Source organism: Thalassophryne amazonica, chromosome 6, assembly GCF_902500255.1.
Source record: "Thalassophryne amazonica chromosome 6, fThaAma1.1, whole genome shotgun sequence".
Lineage (NCBI taxonomy): Eukaryota > Metazoa > Chordata > Actinopteri > Batrachoidiformes > Batrachoididae > Thalassophryne > Thalassophryne amazonica.
In genome coordinates, this window is record NC_047108.1 from 64913994 (window position 1) to 64931315 (window position 17322).

At 43.5% G+C, this 17322-nt stretch overlaps 1 protein-coding gene across 1 annotated transcript in view; it reads right to left on the bottom strand.

The window, feature by feature from the left end:
* Positions 1–848: 848 nt before the first annotated feature.
* Positions 849–17322, bottom strand: part of rnd1b (Rho family GTPase 1b) — a 35454-nt gene continuing 18980 nt past the window's right edge. Inside the window, exons 3-5 of the mRNA XM_034172339.1 lie at positions 10324–10433; positions 6670–6804; positions 849–1353 (exon numbers count right to left, since the gene is read on the bottom strand). Of these exons, the coding sequence (XP_034028230.1) occupies positions 1108–1353; positions 6670–6804; positions 10324–10433 (491 nt within the window). The 3' untranslated portion in view covers positions 849–1107. The remainder of the gene's footprint in view (positions 1354–6669; positions 6805–10323; positions 10434–17322) is intronic.

The window sequence follows — 17322 nt, forward strand, 5'->3', positions numbered from 1 at the left end:
GTCATTTCAGCAAGATTTAGGTCGGGGGGCGGGGGGTGCTACACTGGATTTCAAATGAACAAAACTCACAGTTGTCAAAGTGACTTCTGGGAACGGCCCAGGAACGAAAGGCATTTGATGAAACTGCATCGGCGTCAAGAATGCAATGCTACAAAGTTTTTCTGAAGAAGATTTGAAAGTAAAAAGCTAATTTTACCGGTTCTTTAAACATGCCTGACATTTAGGTCGCAGCTGAACCATTTGTTTTATAAGATACACCACCGGATGAACCGATGACCTTTTCTTGTATTTCCTTTTATTTATTGTCATTTAAGCATTTGTTTTAATACACAGACAGTCTCTTTGGCCCCGTCCTCTCTCCACTGAAACCCAGCGGAACAGTTCTGTCCAGAACCGCAGAACCTCCTGCAGCAGCAACAATCCATGCACATTGATCTTTTCTAGACTTCTGTCTGCATAGCAGCCTACGCCGGCAGCTCTGATGTCTCAGCTCTCGTCACCGCCAACAAAACGACTCTCACTGCAGTTTGCTCGCACCTAAATGGTGACACGTGGCCACAAACCATTTCCCACCTGTACTAAGAGGGAGGTACAGGATTTTATTTATTTATCTTTTTCTTTCTTTTTTTTTTTTTTTTTTTACCAAATCCTGACAGTTTCATGCTACTTTTTGTTTTTGCAATGAGAAAAATATCAAGATTACACAAGATTAAACATCACACATTGCACATTTCTAATTTGGACAAAATCAACATGTGCCTAGAGATAGTAAAATCAGACAGATAGAACACCGGTGTAGCTGTGCACAGTTTACAGTTGCAAAAAAATGAAAGCTCAATGAGCAAACCTTCACTACTGGTTGGTGGAAAGCATGATTAGCACTTGTGGAAAAAGATGGATGTGCATGAAAAGGTTCAGGAGTAAGTGGACAGCAAGGTGTCTACATCTTCTGAGGGGTGTTTAGCTTCTTGGGGGGGTGAGGGAAGGAATCAGCAGGAAGCCCTGATAAAACCATCGTGCCCACCCCCCCCTCCCCGAGACCAATGAGGCGGGGCCGCGGAGTCACGTGTGAAGACTGCTCGGTCATGTGACTGAAGAGGCCTCTGCTCACATGACCGAGCAGCTCTTAGCTTTCTCCTTCTTGAAAGTGGAGGAGAGCAAATCGGACTTGCTGGGCAGGTGGAGAAGTCTTTTGGAGAGGCGGCGGGTAGGGCTGGGCTTCGGGAGAGGCTGCAGCTTGTTGATGCAGGCCAGCGCTGCCGTACGAAACACACTGTGGATGCTTTTCTCCGAGGTGAATGCAGAGCACTCCAGGTAGGCCTCTGCACCCAGCTGCTTGGCCATAGCTGAACCCTGGAACAGAACAGTGAAGGCAGCGTGACATGAGATGCAGTGCTGACAACGTTTATCCCTCAACGTTTATCCCTCAGAGGTTGATGAATGTGCCAGCACATAAAACTTTATTTTTCGCCGTGTTTTCTAAATACTTCCTGAAGCTACAACTGCTCAGCTTTAAAACAGACTCTCCCACTAGCCAGTTTGTGCCTCATTACCAATCTTAGAGGCTGGAGAATGTCACATGGGTCTGTGTCCTTCTTTCAGCAGACTGATGGTGCTCAGTGTGTGTCTTTGGAGACTGCTAATAGTAGAAAAATGAACATTCAACTCAGGCAAAAGCTCTGGTGGACATTCCTGCAGTCAGCATGCCAATTGCACGCGCCCTCAAAACTTGCAACATCTGTGGCATTATGTTGTGTGATAAAACTGAACATTTCAGAGTAGCTTTTTACTGTGGCCAGCCTAAGGCACACCTGTGCATTAATCTTGCTGACTAATCAGCATCTTGATATGCCACACCTGTGAGGTGGGATGGATTATCTACGCAAAGAAGAAGTGCTCACTAACACTTTGTGAACAATATTTGAGAGAAATACGACTTTTATGTATATAGAAAGTGTTTTAGATCTTTGAGCTCATGATAAATGGGAGCAAAAACAAAAGTGTTGCATTTATATTTTTGTTTATTATAGTATGTACTTGCAGCTGGTCTGCTCTGTGTCAGCCTGATCCAGTCAGATCTCAGAAGCTAAGCAGTGCAGGATCTGGTTCGTACTTGGATGGGGGACCTCTTCGGAACACCAGCGGCTGTGTGTGTTTCTCCAGGTAACACTGGAGTTGCATCAGGAAGGGCATCTGGTGTAAAACTTGTGCCAAATACCAGTGCGGCTCTATCTGTAACATCTGCTGTGGCGACCCCGAACACAAAACGGGAGCAGCCGAATGGACAACAACAACAACAACAACAATTGCAGTGTGCACTCCTTATTTAGTGTCATGTTATCTAAATCGCTCAAAAATAAGCAAAACACTGACTGACAGCATTTTCACTCAATATGTGAAATTGCATAATTTGATTTTGGACATTATTATATATTGATGTACAGTTTACTTCATATATTACATTACCTCTGTGACCCAAAGACTTTCTAAAACCATTTCACACACACAAACTGCTAAGGGGAGGAGCTGAGGAGTGTGTTGGCGGCTAGGCTGTGTGGCAGGGTCAATTGCTGGGCGGGGAAATGTCTGAGGACCTCACTAAACCATCCATTTGGTATTAGCAACGGGCGGTGTGTACAAAGGTCAGGGACTTAATCAATGTGAGTTTTAAAGCCAGAAGCAAAATAAATATATCATAAAACTCTTTTGGTTCCTCCACCTGTCGACTGCTTATTAACTATCAATTATTGCTACTTTGAATTGTAAATATTTGTATGTACGAGGTCTGTGAGAAAAGAATCCGACCTTTTTATTTTATGCAAAAAATATATGGATTTGATTCATATGTTTTTACGTCAGCCAAGCTTGAACCTTCATGCGCATGCGTGAGTTTTTCCACGCCTGTCGGTTGCGTCATTCGCCTGTGGGCAGGCTTTGAGTGAGCACTGGTCCACCCCTCTCGTCGTCGTTTCACTGCGAGGAAATGGCGGGATGATTTGGGCTTTTTTCCATCAGAATTTTTTCAGAAACTGTTAGAGACTGGCAGCTGGAAACCATTCGAAAAATTTATCTGGCTTTCGGTGAAAATTTTACGGGCTTCACAGAGAATAAGGAGTGTTACTACAGCTTTAAGGACGGACCACAATGGCGCACGGTGCGCCGCGCTCCGAGCCGCCATCGAGAGGCAGAAACCACCACATCATTTCTAAACGGATCGTTGTGTGGATTCGGGACCATCGTGTGCAATTTCTCTGGTTATCACAAGAGCTGGACATCAGCCATTTTCCGGCAGATTTCACTTTTAACAAGAGATTTTGTCATGGAAAGCCGCGCGGAGGCTTCGCGCGTCACGATGGATTCACGCGTCACGACCGATTCCCTGATGGAGCGAGACAAAGAAAACCTCAGTTTTGGAGTGTCAGAGGACAAGTTGGGACATGCCTATCTCGGCTTTCAGTGCTTACCAGTCGAGTGAGTATAAGAGAAATTGTGGAGAGCTGGGCATGTCCCAACTTGTCCTCTGACACTCCAAAACGGAGGTGTTCTTTGTCTCGCTCGATCAGCGGCTCCGTCGTGATGCGCGAAGCCTCCGCGCGGCTTTCCATGACAAAATCTCTTGTTAAAAGTGAAATCTGCCGGAAAATGGCTGATGTCCAGCTCTTGTGATAACCAGAGAAATTGCACACGACGGTCCCGAATCCACACAGCGATCCGTTTAGAAATGATGTGGCGGTTTCTGCCTCTCGATGGCAGCTTGGAGCGCGGCGTGCCGTACGCCATTGTGGTCCGTCCTTAAAGCTGTAGTAACACTCCTTATTCTCTGTGAAGCCCGTAAAATTTTCACCGAAAGCCAGATAAATTTTTCGAATGGTTTCCAGCTGCCAGTCTCTAACAGTTTCTGAAAAAATTCTGATGGAAAAAAAGCCCAAATCATTCCGCCATTTCCTCGCAATGAAACAACGACGAGAGGGGTGGACCAGTGCTCACTCAAAGCCTGCCCACAGGCAAATGACGCAACCGACAGGCGTGAAAAAACTCACGCATGCACACGAAGGTTCAAGCTTGGCTGACGTAAAAACATATGAATCAAATCCATATAGTTTTTGCATAAAATAAAAAGGTCGGATTCTTTTCACAGACCTCGTATACTCTGTTTTAATTGTTTTTCTCTCATGATTAATTTATTTTGGTATGTTGCGTGGTCTTAGTCTGTTTCTATGTTACAGGGACTATGGATGGAAATTAGCATCCTGCTATAATCCGGCATATTTACATGTAACAATGTCCATTAATATGCATTGTCCCATTTCATATATATATATATATATATTGGATAATGAATCATTTTATTATTGTGTGTGTATACACACATTTACATAGGCAGGGAGTGCACAGTATCTGGTCTAAAGGTTAGAGCGATTCCCCATCATTTTCCTTGTCCCAGTATGAATTACGGATATATTAATAATATATAGCGAATATATGATGAACAATCACGGTTAAATAACGCATGTAGTGAGGAAACTGATCCGACACATTGAGATTATCACGGCAGTATTACAGGTGTATTATGAATGCATCGCGCACGTGTTGTGCGTGCACGGCATCTGCATCATAAAATAAGCTCACTCGGGCCGTCGGCATCACTATTCACACCAACAATACAGCCTCTGGAGCATTTGCTGGACTTGGACAAGTTGATCAGAGTGTTGTCATGCGAGGGTTAACTGTTCATGAGTTTGGGGAGCGGGAGGGGGAAGCCGCTCGGGGTGTGAGACGGTGTTTCTTTTTTTTTTTTGAAAGTGTCACAGAAAACAGACGTCAGGGTGATTCTTACACTACGGGCACTTATGTCCTTTGATAATATTGTATGAAAAACAGAAAAAGGGGAAATTTCACACTTTTATAGTTATCTTTACAATGAAAGTGTGTTAAGAAATTTGTTCTAGTAGTCTATGATGACTTTTTCACCTTTTTTCAGCATCATTATATGCAAATATTGCTGTTTTGTGCTTGTCCCACACCCAGACTTTTGATCTTCAATGATAAAAATGAATGGTAAAGAAATGTTTTTTCTAATGTTTTAAAATATCTCTGAATAAACTATCAGTAAAATAATCAAAACATAATTGGGGTATTCAATGTCATACAACTGTTGTGATTTTTTTTAAACAAAATGTAGTTGTCCCACACTATTGCCGTAATTTCCACCACAACACTGTAATGTCCCTTTAAACAGTTTGTATGAAAGATTGTTTGGGTAGTTTCTATGGAGATAAACAGTGACATCAGAGCACGTGTATATAGCGCCAAATCACAACAAACAGTTGCCCCAAGGCGCTTTATATTGTAAGGCAATGGTGTGGTGGAAATTACATTTACAAGGCCAATAGTGCCCGTAGTTAAAGAATCACCCGTCAGCGTGAGTTGTGGCTAAACAGCAACTCTTCCTTTTGTTGGTGTTAAATAAAAGTCCTGGATTGCAGCAGCTATTACGCCTTTGTGGATCTACACAGCAGGATCGGCACTGACTGGCAGGTATGTCGCTTTCTGCCACATATAGTACTTTGGGTTTACATGACGTGTTTGTTATGCATTCACAGATTGTCCGCAAATCAGCTGCAAAGCAGATGTAATAAAAACGCTTTATTCATGGCCAATTTGTATGCATTCGTTACAACATATTTTAGTTTGTGATGTGGACATGATGGGCACGATATATATCTGTTTTACACACTGTCCCAGTCTGCTGCCAAGCCGCAAATCCCCGTCAGTTGTGGATATCAGCGGTTAACGGCAGATATACAGCGCATCGAGTGAGTATGTATTGTGTATGAATTGAGTATATGGAGTATATGGATATTATCCGCATTCAGATTTTTGAACAGCTCAAAAATCCTGGCTGCGGACATACGTGCCTCTGCGGATGATCACGGGCGTGTTCGGATGACGGCCGACTCATACAGGCATGTTACACGAATATTGCGGGTGTTTGGCGAAAATTTTGTGCGCAATACATACGCAAATCCTCCTAAACGCCAGTGGGACAGGGCCCTTAGAGAAAAGGTTCTATTGACTCCACTTGACACAGTCAGCTCATCTTGTTATTTTGACTGATTGTTATATTGATGTAAAATGTCAAGTTGACATTTTACACTGACATAAAACAAACAATATGACTTTGAGTCAATAAATCCTTTTTTTACAGTGTAGTTCTAGATCCACAGAAATCTGTATGTTTATAGACATTAATGCTATCCCTTTTTTTTCTTTATTATTGAGATCCTTGCAAGTGGATTTTGACCTATCTCCTCTCTAACAATGTTAATAAAAGTGAAAAAAAAAAAAAAAAAAAACCTTACTGGAACCAACCCTTGATTCACTACAACATTTAGTAGGTCCTTTGTCCATGTCCCACAACATCACAAAGTTTTATAAAAGTCTGCCTGTAAGATTATGATTAACCCTAATAAAAAAATAAAAGAAAAAAAACAACCAATAGGCTCAGTACAGGTAAAAGCATGTGATAAATAAAAATGTCTATAAATTACTGTTTATTTTTCATTCAACATTTTTAAAAATTTGCTATTTATCACGTTATCATAGTCTATTTGATCAAAATCATTATTCTCTTGGCGGGGATGGCATGTATTTGTACTTTCCTCTCACCTGCTCATAGGTGATGGGAGTCTGTTTCTGATTGGACAGTTCCATCAGCGTGCACACATCTGTCCTCAGGTCAGTCTTACAGCCAATGAGCAGGATGCGTGTACTCGGGCAGAAGTCTAGGATCTCAGTTTTCCACTGTTGACACAAACAAACATGAAATGTTTTAACATTTGTACTTTGTATATTAAGCTGTGATGAAAACAATGGAATTTCAGGTATTTAAAATGGTAATTTTAAAATATGTTATCTCAGAGGACTCCAGAGGCAGTTGCAAGGTACCGACAGGCCCGAAGGGCAGCAGCCTCTGCTGTGGGGGAGGCAAAGCAGCAGGTGTGGGAGGAGTTCGGAGCAACCATGGAGAAGGACTTTCAGTCGGCACCAAGGTAATTCTGGTGAACCGTGAGGTACCTCAGGAGGGGAAAACGGGGAACCATCCAAGCTGTCTACAGTAAGGATGGGACTCTGTTGACCTCAAATGAAGATGTAATCCGGCTCTGGAAGAACACTTTGAGGAACTCCTGCATCAGACCGGAGCACCCTCTATAGCAGGGGCAGAGCTGGAAGTTGATGGAGGATTTTCATCAGTTTCCCTGGTGGAAGTCACTGAGGTAGTCAAACAACTCTGCAGTGGCAACAGCTGGGGGTTGATGAGTTCCGTCCAGAAATGCCGAAGGCTCTGGGTGTGGAGGGGTTGTCTTGGATGAGATGTCTCTTCAACATTGCGTTGAGGTCTGGGACAGTGCCTAAGGAGTGGCAAACTGGGGTGGTGGTCCCCATATTTAAAAAGGGGGACCAGAGAGTGTGTGCCAACTACTGGGGCATCACACTACTGAGCCTCCCTGGTAAAGTCTACCGGACTGTTGTGATGAAAAGGGAGCTGACCCACAAGGCGAAGCTCTCGATCTACTGGTCAATCTTTGTTCCTACTCTCACCTATGGTCATGAGTGTTGGGTCATGACCGAAAGAACTAGATCACGGGTACAAGCAGCCGAAAAGGGCTTCCTCAGGAGGGTGGCTGGTGTCTCCCTTAGAGATAGGGTGAAAAGTTTGGTCATCCATGGGAAGCTCGGAGTAGAGTCGCTGTTCCTTCACATTGAAAGGAGCCAGCTGAGGTGGTTCGGGCATCTGGTAAGGATGCCTCCTGGGCGCCTCCAAAGGGAGGTGTTCCAGGCACGTCCATCTGGGAGGAGACCCCGGGGAAGACCCAGGACTAGGTGGAGAGATTATATCTCCACACTGGCATGGGAAAGCCTCAGGATCCCCCAGTCAGAGGTGGTCAATGTGGCCCGGGAAAGGGAAGTCTGGGGTCCCCTGCTGGAGCTGATGCCCCTGCGACACAAACCCGGAAATGCATTTGAAGATGAGTGATGAGTGAGTGAGAAAATGGTAATTATGGTACTTTTTAACTTGGGCTCTGTTTGTTTTGGGGTTCATGTTTTCACTCCGGATAAAAATGACTTTAATCAGTGTAGTATTGTTTTAAAATCCCAACACCATCACAGCCTAAGAGGCTACATAGCATATTTGTACTGAGCAAGCTTAAAAAACAAAACAAACAAACAAACAAACACACAAAAAACGCTTCTCTTTGCCTCTGAATTTACACAAAAGTCATTTGAAGTGTCAGGTAGAATGGACAGGTGCTTATGTTAACCTCACTAAATATAATGAAACTTCTTAAAATCACAGATAATACAGTTAGCAGTTTCCCCTAGCCTCGGTGGTGCTGGTCTCCAGAGTTATTAAAGGTCATTTACTGATGAGGGACTCGCTCTGTAAGACCAAAGCCTTGATTGGATGAACACCATCCATTTTCTATACATGCTTACTTCAATGAAGGGTCGCGGGGGGCAACTGTTGCCCATCCGAGTTGTCATAAGGTTGAGGCAGGGGACACCCTAGACAGGCCGCCAGTCTGTCGCAGGGCTGGATGAACACCAAAACATCTAGAGTCCATGTTGAATATTACCAGAGTTCCCTTGAAGTACAGTACAGGAGGCTACAAAACTACAACCTCCACCAAGACATAAACACCCTGTCTTACCAATAGTGGCTGCAGTGATGGGACAATTGTTGTAGGTGGGAGGCTACACTGTGTGTTTGCCTACTTAAACCCACAACCTCCACATTTGGTTCAGTGTCTGTAGTCCAGTATTTATGGCTATTTCCTTACAGAAATGTTGCTTTTTATGTTTATGTTTCTTGAAAGGAGTTGTATTTAAAAAATAAACAAATAAACTTTATTGTGTTCCTGAGTCATCGCTGTGGCAATCCATTGGTGGAAAGGAAGATGGTCTCTTGGTCAATTCCCAGACAGGATGGTGGACACAGAGATGACTGAATAGGCCCAGTGTTGATGTGCAATATTACTTATAGCCATTGTACGTGGTTGCTGTGGAAAGCTTCTGCCAGTCAGGATCTTGCGCTCAGTCCTTACTTTTTCTCCTCTGTCTTGTTCGTCCACATTTTTTGAAGACTTCCATTCCCATATGGATCACTACTTGCCAGCTGGCTTGATCCCTCCCTTGTTTTTCCCAGGTCTTCCACTTGATGGAGCAGTTCTTGAGGTTGTGCTGCAAGAGGTCCTTGTAACGTTTCTTCTACCCTCCAGTGGGCCATTTTCCTTCACTCAGTTGGGAGTAGATAACCTGCTTTGGAAGTCAGCTGTCATCCATCGTAACGACGTGACCCACCCACCAAAGCTGGTTCTTGGTGATGACACACTCGATGCTCTGGAGCTTGGCTTCAGCCAGCTCATGCTGATATGGTAGTCTTCCCTCCTGATGTGGAGGATACTCCTCAGGCAGTATTAGTGGAATGGCCCAAGGATCTTCAGGGGGTGGTGGTAGGTGATCCAGGTGGTGCTTTGTAGACAAGGATTTTGGTCTTGTGTCAAAGGTCTCAGATGTCAAAAACACAGGTCTAAAGTCAGCCAAAGGCAGTTTCTGCACACTTGAGTCAGTGTTGGATCTCGTTGTCAATGTTGGTGTTTTCTGACACATGGCTGCCCAGGTATGGAAAGTGGGTCACGTTCTCCAAGACCTGCCTGTGCAGCTTCACAGGAGGAAGCTCTGGACTGACCATGTTGGGTGGAGGCTGACACAGGACCTGTGTCTTCTTCAGGTTGATGTGAAGACCAAGCTTGGTGTAGGCTTCATCGAAGGTTTCAAGGATTTTCTGAAGACCATCTTCCATAAAGGAAGACGCACCGCTGTCGTCAACGTACTGGAAGTCCAGGACGTGATGGTGATTTTCTTCTTGGCTTCCAGTCACCTCAGGTCGAAGAGCTTTCCATCCGTCCTGTACATACTGTCAATTAATGGTGGCACCTTGTCCTTGTTTAGCTAGAGGACTGTTGCCACAAAGATAATTCAGAGTGTAGGGGTGATGGCACAGTCCTGCTTTACTCCTGACTGAATATTGAAGGCTTCTGTTGTTGTGCTGTTTACCAGAATTGTGATGGACATGCCATTGCAGAGAAGCCTCAGGACCATGAAGAATTTTGCTGGGCAGGATCTTCCATAGAACTGGGTGTGGCATGCTGTCGAATGCCTTTGTTAAGTCAGTGAAGGCTTGTTCCTAAGTAATACTATGGTCAAAAAGCAGCCTTAGAGGAGATAATTATGACTGAAGTGACCAGGTGAAGCCATTACCTTCTTCAGACTGCTGTCCACAGTGTCTGGGCGGCTGATATCAAAACACAGTAAAACTGCATCTGAGTCACTGTAGCACAGAGGCCTCACATTATCGTAGTATGGAGAACCTTAGAAGACAGAACAGAGATAATTATTGTCGATTAAACACACAACCAACTCTGACAGACGCATTTAAAGTCTTCTTTTAGGAACAGCAGAAACTTTCCCCAAATCCCAAGAACTATTTCTTTCTTATATCACTTGAAGGCTCCACTTTCAACAGGCTGTGTATTCAAAGTTTAATTTTGTTTTCGTACACTGTAGCATCACAGTTTCATCTTCATAGTATGACACCTGCAACAGTTTTCAAAAATAAACATCAATGATGTCCAGAGTTTTTTTTATGTATTGTCACCTGCCTTTGCCAGCAAATCACAGGAATGTTTGAAGCTTTACATGTCATTCGTACAGTGAGAAAACACTTGTCAACTACCACTTAGCTTGACGTTAGCTAACATTACACACATCTCTTTACAGATTACCCTGAAGATTACGTGAATTTTTAATGACACAACTTTTTATTTGTCTCAGTATCAAATAAAGGCAACAACTTGGGAGCAATATATATATATATATATATAAGCTCTTTGCTGTTTTTGTGTAGTTGTTCCTTTGATATAAAGAAGGGACTGTCCCACAGTATAACATTCTTCTACAGTACCTGGCAATTTTATGAAGATGTTTTCTTGAAAGAAATGTCAACTACAGACCTCCATATGAACTCTAATGGAATCAGTGCTGTTGGTGAGGGTTTGTTAATAGATAGGACTGTATAGGGCTGTCTGGGTTTATCACTACACACAATCTGGAGTGCCGGTGTCGCAGCCCGAACGGTCCCCCCTAAAAATCGGTCAGGCTTTTGCATCTGCGCATGCGTCATTAGCCGAGGTTTACAAATTAAAACCTTGTTTCTGCTTCAAACTGCACTCCAGTCATCATCTATCTCAGCAACAGATAACTAAAGCTTTTGTACAACAATCATTTCCACATAAATTCAGCAATATTTCATCAAAAAAGACAGATGAAACAATCAGAGTGCCGCTGCTAAATGAGCTGCTACCTGATGAGTTCACTGAGTGTCGGTCATTTCAAAGCGTCACAGAATTTCACAGAGTTTCTGCTTAAAACGGCCTAGTTTCTGCTTAAAACTGACTTTAGAATGATTTAAGAGGTTTTACCTTTATTATCTGATCGTTAATAATCCCATCAATCCATCTGATTGCTTTGGGTGAAGAGACTCCATCTCAGATGTGCTGCTGTGGTCCGAAATGATGCATGCGCAAATGCAAAAGGAGGACCGATTTTTAGGGGCAGACCAAACAGTCCGCCCCTAAAAATGGGGTCTCCAGTTGGTTCAAAATGTTGCTGCCAGACTTTTGACAGGAAGCAGAAAGTTTGACCACCCATTCTGACATCTCTTCACTGGCTTGCTGTCCCTGTGAGATCAGATTTTAAGGTTCTACTACTAATCTATTAAAGCTGTTCATGGACTGGCACTTCCCTACTTAGCTGAGCTACTTAAACCCTATGTACCGGCCCGGGCTCTACGTTCTCAGGGTGGAGGACTGCTTTGTGTCCCTAGGGTGAATAAAAAGTCTGCGGGTCATAGAGCTTTCTGTTATCGTGCCCCTGTTCTGTGGAATGATCTCCCTGCGTCAATAAAACAGTCAGATTCTGTAGAGACTTTCAAGTCTAGACTCAAGACACTTATTTTCCCTTTCGTATGGCGAACATACTGGCATAGTATATTACTATGCTTTTTACTCTTAAATTCATTTTATTAGGAAACGAAGCGTGCTGAGGCCTCAACTTTATCTAAAGTTTGGGTCTTTTAGTGAAGCTTAGGGCTATTGGCCGGTGATCACCTTAGTATTTCTTTTGTTTTTCTTGTTCCTTAATGCTGACAAATTATACTGTATTTGTTGTCTTTCTGATGCCTGATTCTGTTTTTATGTGGGGCATATAGCATATGGGTTGTCCTTCCGTCTGTATGTCCAGCCGCAATTCATTCACTGCAACGTAGCTCGGCACCTATTACTCGCAAAAACTTCATATTTGGTGGGTACTGGCCTTGGAGGTGTTCGAAGGCCAGTGACATTGACCTACTTTTCAAGGTCACCAGTGGTCACAACTATCAAATCCTTCGCCGCAACGTAGCTTCACACCTATTGCTCGCAGAAACTTCATATTTGGTGGGTACATGCTTTGGAGGAGTACTTCGCATGGGTTCGAAGGCCAGTGACCTTGACCTACTTTTCAAGGTCGCCAACGGTCACAACTGTCATATATATACTTTGCCGCAACGTTGCTCGGCACCTTTTCCTCACAGAAACTTCATATTTGGTGGGTGCATGCTTTGGAGGAGTACTTCACATGGGTTTGAAGGCTGGTGACCTTGACCTACTTTCCAAGGTCACAACTGCCAAATCCTTCACGCAACATTGCTCGGCACCCGTTGCTCGCAGAAACTTCATATTTGGTGGGTGCATGCTTTGGAGGAGTACTTCGGACGGGTTTGAAGGTCGGTGGCCTTGACCTACTTTTCAAGGTCACAACTGTCAAATCCTTCGCCTGAAAATTGTTCGCCGCAATGTACCTTGGCACCTATTGCTTTTCAAAAACTTCATATTTGGTGGGTACATGCCTTGGAGGAGTACTTCGCATGGGTTCGAAGGCCGGTGACCTTGACCTACTTTTAAAAAATTACCAATAGTTGCATTTGTTCAAAGGCTACCAACTTTTTATGGTCACTGTTGGCCTCATCCTCTAAATAAATATAATGTCAATCTACAATTTTTCCACTGTGTATCCCAGTTTGCATCAAACACATGAGGGTTCAACCAAATACCTTCCCCACACATGTACGTTACTGTACTTTACATGGAAAATAGTACTGCGAGTGGGGCATTTCGTGATGAATGTCTCTAGTTTCTCTCTGTTTGAGGTACGGCTCCATCCGGAGATGGGTGTGGTGTCTGTTTCTGTAACCCTCCTGTCCTGTGCAGCGGCAACATTTCCTGTATATTCGTTTTGTGAATTGTTTTGTAAACTGTGTCGGTAGCATGGCCCAAGCAGAGGGTCACGGCTTTGAGTCTGGTCTGCTTAAGGTTTCTTCTTCAACTCATCAGAGGGAGTTTTTCTTTACCACTGTCACCTGTGAGCTTTCTTTGGGGGTTAGTAAGGTTAGACCTTACTTGTGTGAAGTGCCTTGAGGCAACTTTGTTGTGATTTGGTGCTATATAAATTAAATACATTGAAATTGAATTGAGTCAGAGTAAATGAAGATGGCACCACCAACAAAAAAAATTAAGTTTCATTTGTGCCTAAAAAAGTACACTTTTAGAGTGAATTGCTCCTTGGAATAATGCAGCTGAAACCCAAAACCTCTAGAAAGTCATATTACAACTTTTGACCACTATCTGCACACCAAAGCTGATGCCAAAAACTGAAACAGAGAAGTTCTAGAGAAGTATGTGTTGAGTAATCTTTAGGAAAACTCTCCAAATGGGCGATTTTGGCAATGTGTGCCATTTGATATTTCTCAGGTACCAAACTACACTAATCATTTTGTTTCACTTATATCACAAAAGGTATTCATTCCATCTGTAACTGTTTTTTGTGTTTGATTAGAAAAAATCCACCAAACAAAACCCCTTGTCACCCCATGTGTAATGCTCAGCGTGCCTCTGAACACACAATGAATGTTACACATGGCATTATCTTGGGACACCATTTGTCTATTTGGATGATTGACACCTCTATGGAACCACCAGCGCCAATAGAATCGAGAGGCCATCCCAAAATCTATGTCAGCAACATCATTCGCCAAACAAAACAAAGAATACTCCCCAATGTGTTCCATCTCCCGGAGCAAAGACACTCCGGAATAATTTCAGTGTGACATAGGGGCGCAGGAGTTCCCATTTCTAATGGACTTTTGCGGTGGAACATGATTTATGATCACAAAACAGCAAAGGGAGGCTGTAATTTTTGGTTATGGATGTGTGAAGTGAAGTTTATACGAGGTCTGTGAGAAAAGTATCCCACCATTTTATTTTATGCAAAAAATATATGGATTTGATTCATATGTTTTTACGTCAGCCAAGCTTGAACCTTCGTGCGCATGCGTGGGTTTTTTCACACCTGTCGGTTGCGTCATTCGCCTGTGGGAAGGCTTTGAGTGAGCACTGGTCCACCCCTCTCGTCGTTTTTTTCATTGCGAGGAAATGGCGGAATGATTTGGGCTTTGTTCCATCAGAATTTTTTCAGAAACTGTTAGAGACAGGCAGCTGGAAACCATTCGGAAAATTCACATGGCTTTCGGTGAAAATTTTATGGGCTTCACAGAGATTAAGGAGTGTTACTACCGCTTTAAGGACGGCCCATAATGCGGCGCGCCGCGCTCCGAGCCGTGATCGACAGGCTGAAACGACCATTTCATTTCTAAACGGATGGCTGTGTGGATCCGGGACCATCGTGTGCAATTTCTCTGGTTATCACAAGAGCTGGACATCAGCCATTTTCCGGCAGATTTCACTTTTAACACGACGGATTCGCTGATGGAGCGAGACAAAGAACACCTCCGTTTTGGAGTGTCAGAGGACAAGTTGGGACATGCCCAGCTCTCCACAATTTCTCTTATACTCACTCGACTGGTAAGCCACTGAAAGCCGAGATAGCCATGTCCCAACTTGTTCTCTGACACTCCAAAATGGAGGCGTTCTTTGTCTCGCTCCATCAGCGGCTCCGTCATGACGCGCGAAGCCTCCGCGCGGCTTTCCATGACAAAATCTCTTGTTAAAAGTGAAATCTGCCAGAAAATGGCTGATGTCCAGCTCTTGTGATAACCAGAGAAATTGCACACGATGGTCCCGGATCCATACAGCCATCCGTTTAGAAATGAAAGAAGGACTGCAGGCCAGCCAACATGGCTGCAAATGCATCACTCAGCTCCCTCTCACCACCTCTAAAATTGGTCCCCTGGTCTGGGTCTGAATAGAGTTCGGTCAAATGACACCATAGTTTCATCTGCCTCCAGCTGAAGGTCCTTGATCTTGTTCACAAAATCTCGTGTGTTCTCCACATGGTGGTCTGAGTTGAACACAAGTTCGGGGTGATCAGGACTCTTCAACACAGAGCCCTACAGGTGCCCACAACTACACAGGGAAGGGCTAAACAACAACAACTTGTCCGGAAAGCCCTCACAGTATGTGGGTACCCACGATGGTCCCTGAATAAAGTGAAGAAGTCCCAGAGTACAAAGAGACCAGACAGACAGGAGACGGAGACAAGAAGAAGAGGAGTGTCTCTCCCTTATTTAGCAGGAGTAGGGGAAAAACTACAGAGGATCTTCAGACAGCACAAAATCCCAGTTTACTTTAAACCTGTTAACACCTTGAGACAGAAATTAGTTCACCCTAAGGATAGGATCCCTAGTTACAAACAGAGCAATGTAGTGTATTCCATCAGATGTCAGGAAAACTGTAACGAACACTACATAGGTGAGACTAAGCAGCCGTTACACAAAAGGCTATACCAGCACCACAGAGAGGGCGCCAGTGGACCTCAGTATGCAGTTTATGTGTGAAGGGTTATCCTTAACCATCTGGGGATGGCTAAGACCAAGCTTTACTAAATTATAAATAACTTTTGAATGATATGAGATAGAAACTTACTTTTTTTTTTGCTGAAAAGTTAACTCCACGGACTTTTGAGCCAGCCATCGGCCATCTTTGTACTCCTCATAGAAGCTGTGTAATGACGTGCGAAATGTGAGTGTCCAACCGGAATTGGTTCACCGTCACATGGTTTTCCAAAATCCAATCATAGGGCAGATTTACCTCACGTGAAAAGCCAAAGATCATTTTCAGGAGTGATGTGTTACTAGTTGGCCTGTTTGAATAGCCCCCTGGGTGCTCCAATGAGTACATACTATTAGTACATACTCAGTGTGCCCTGTGCCATTACGCACAGCGATCAGTGAAAGCAGGAGCAGACGGAGAGCCTCTGATGACAATCTTACGTGCTCAAACAAAGAGTGTGTAACTATCAGGATTGCTCCACTAGTTTGCATGTAAATGTTACTGGATAACTCTGTTGCTTTCTCTGCATAAAGCACTGTTTTCCATATCAATGGACAACAAAACACATAGACCATTTTGCATATATTGTTCAAAATGTGCATTTGTGTTTATTGTTTGAACCTTTTGGTTGTGCAGACTTTCACACAAGACCTCAAATTACCTTTATAATGTGTCAAAACAGTTGCTTATTATAGTTTGCTGTGTGTTTTGAATAAATGTGTGTGGAAAATTATTTTTTGCTTTTTTTTTCCTTGCCTATTTTTGATTGTAAACCTATATTACACTTATAAATCACAACAAAAACATATATATTCTGAAAGCACAGGTTGTCCTGAAAAAAGAGACACAAAACTTGATTGTGGGATGCAGGGAGAGCTGTTAACAGCAATAATAAAACATTTATGCCAGGTGAGTGAACTGTCCAAAAAAATGCCCTCGGACCCCAGAGGGTTAAAGACACTAACCACACATTTGAGGACAAGGAAGTTAAAATCTTAGCCAGAGAGAAGAAAGGGGTTTGAGAGAGGGGTGAAGGAGGCACTGTATGTGAAACAGTTGAAACCCAGCCTTAACCCGGGAGGGGGGCCTGAGACATGCTTTGTCCCCTGTTTACAATGGGGTACTCAGGTCAAAGCAGTTTCAGTCTTTTGTTCATGGTAATGAATCGTTCACGTCATCAGGAGAGGCGTCAGTCCCATTGTTAGGAGGGACAGCTACCCTGTCATTAGGAGAGTGCTAACTAGAGCACAATAAGTGCTAATTAAAGCAATTGTTTAGTCACTAGCCAATAGCAGTCTGCCTCTCGGTAGGAGGCATCTGGTTAGGTTTAAAACTCCAGCTTTTGTGGCTTCTGTTTGTTCTTCTCTACAAAGGT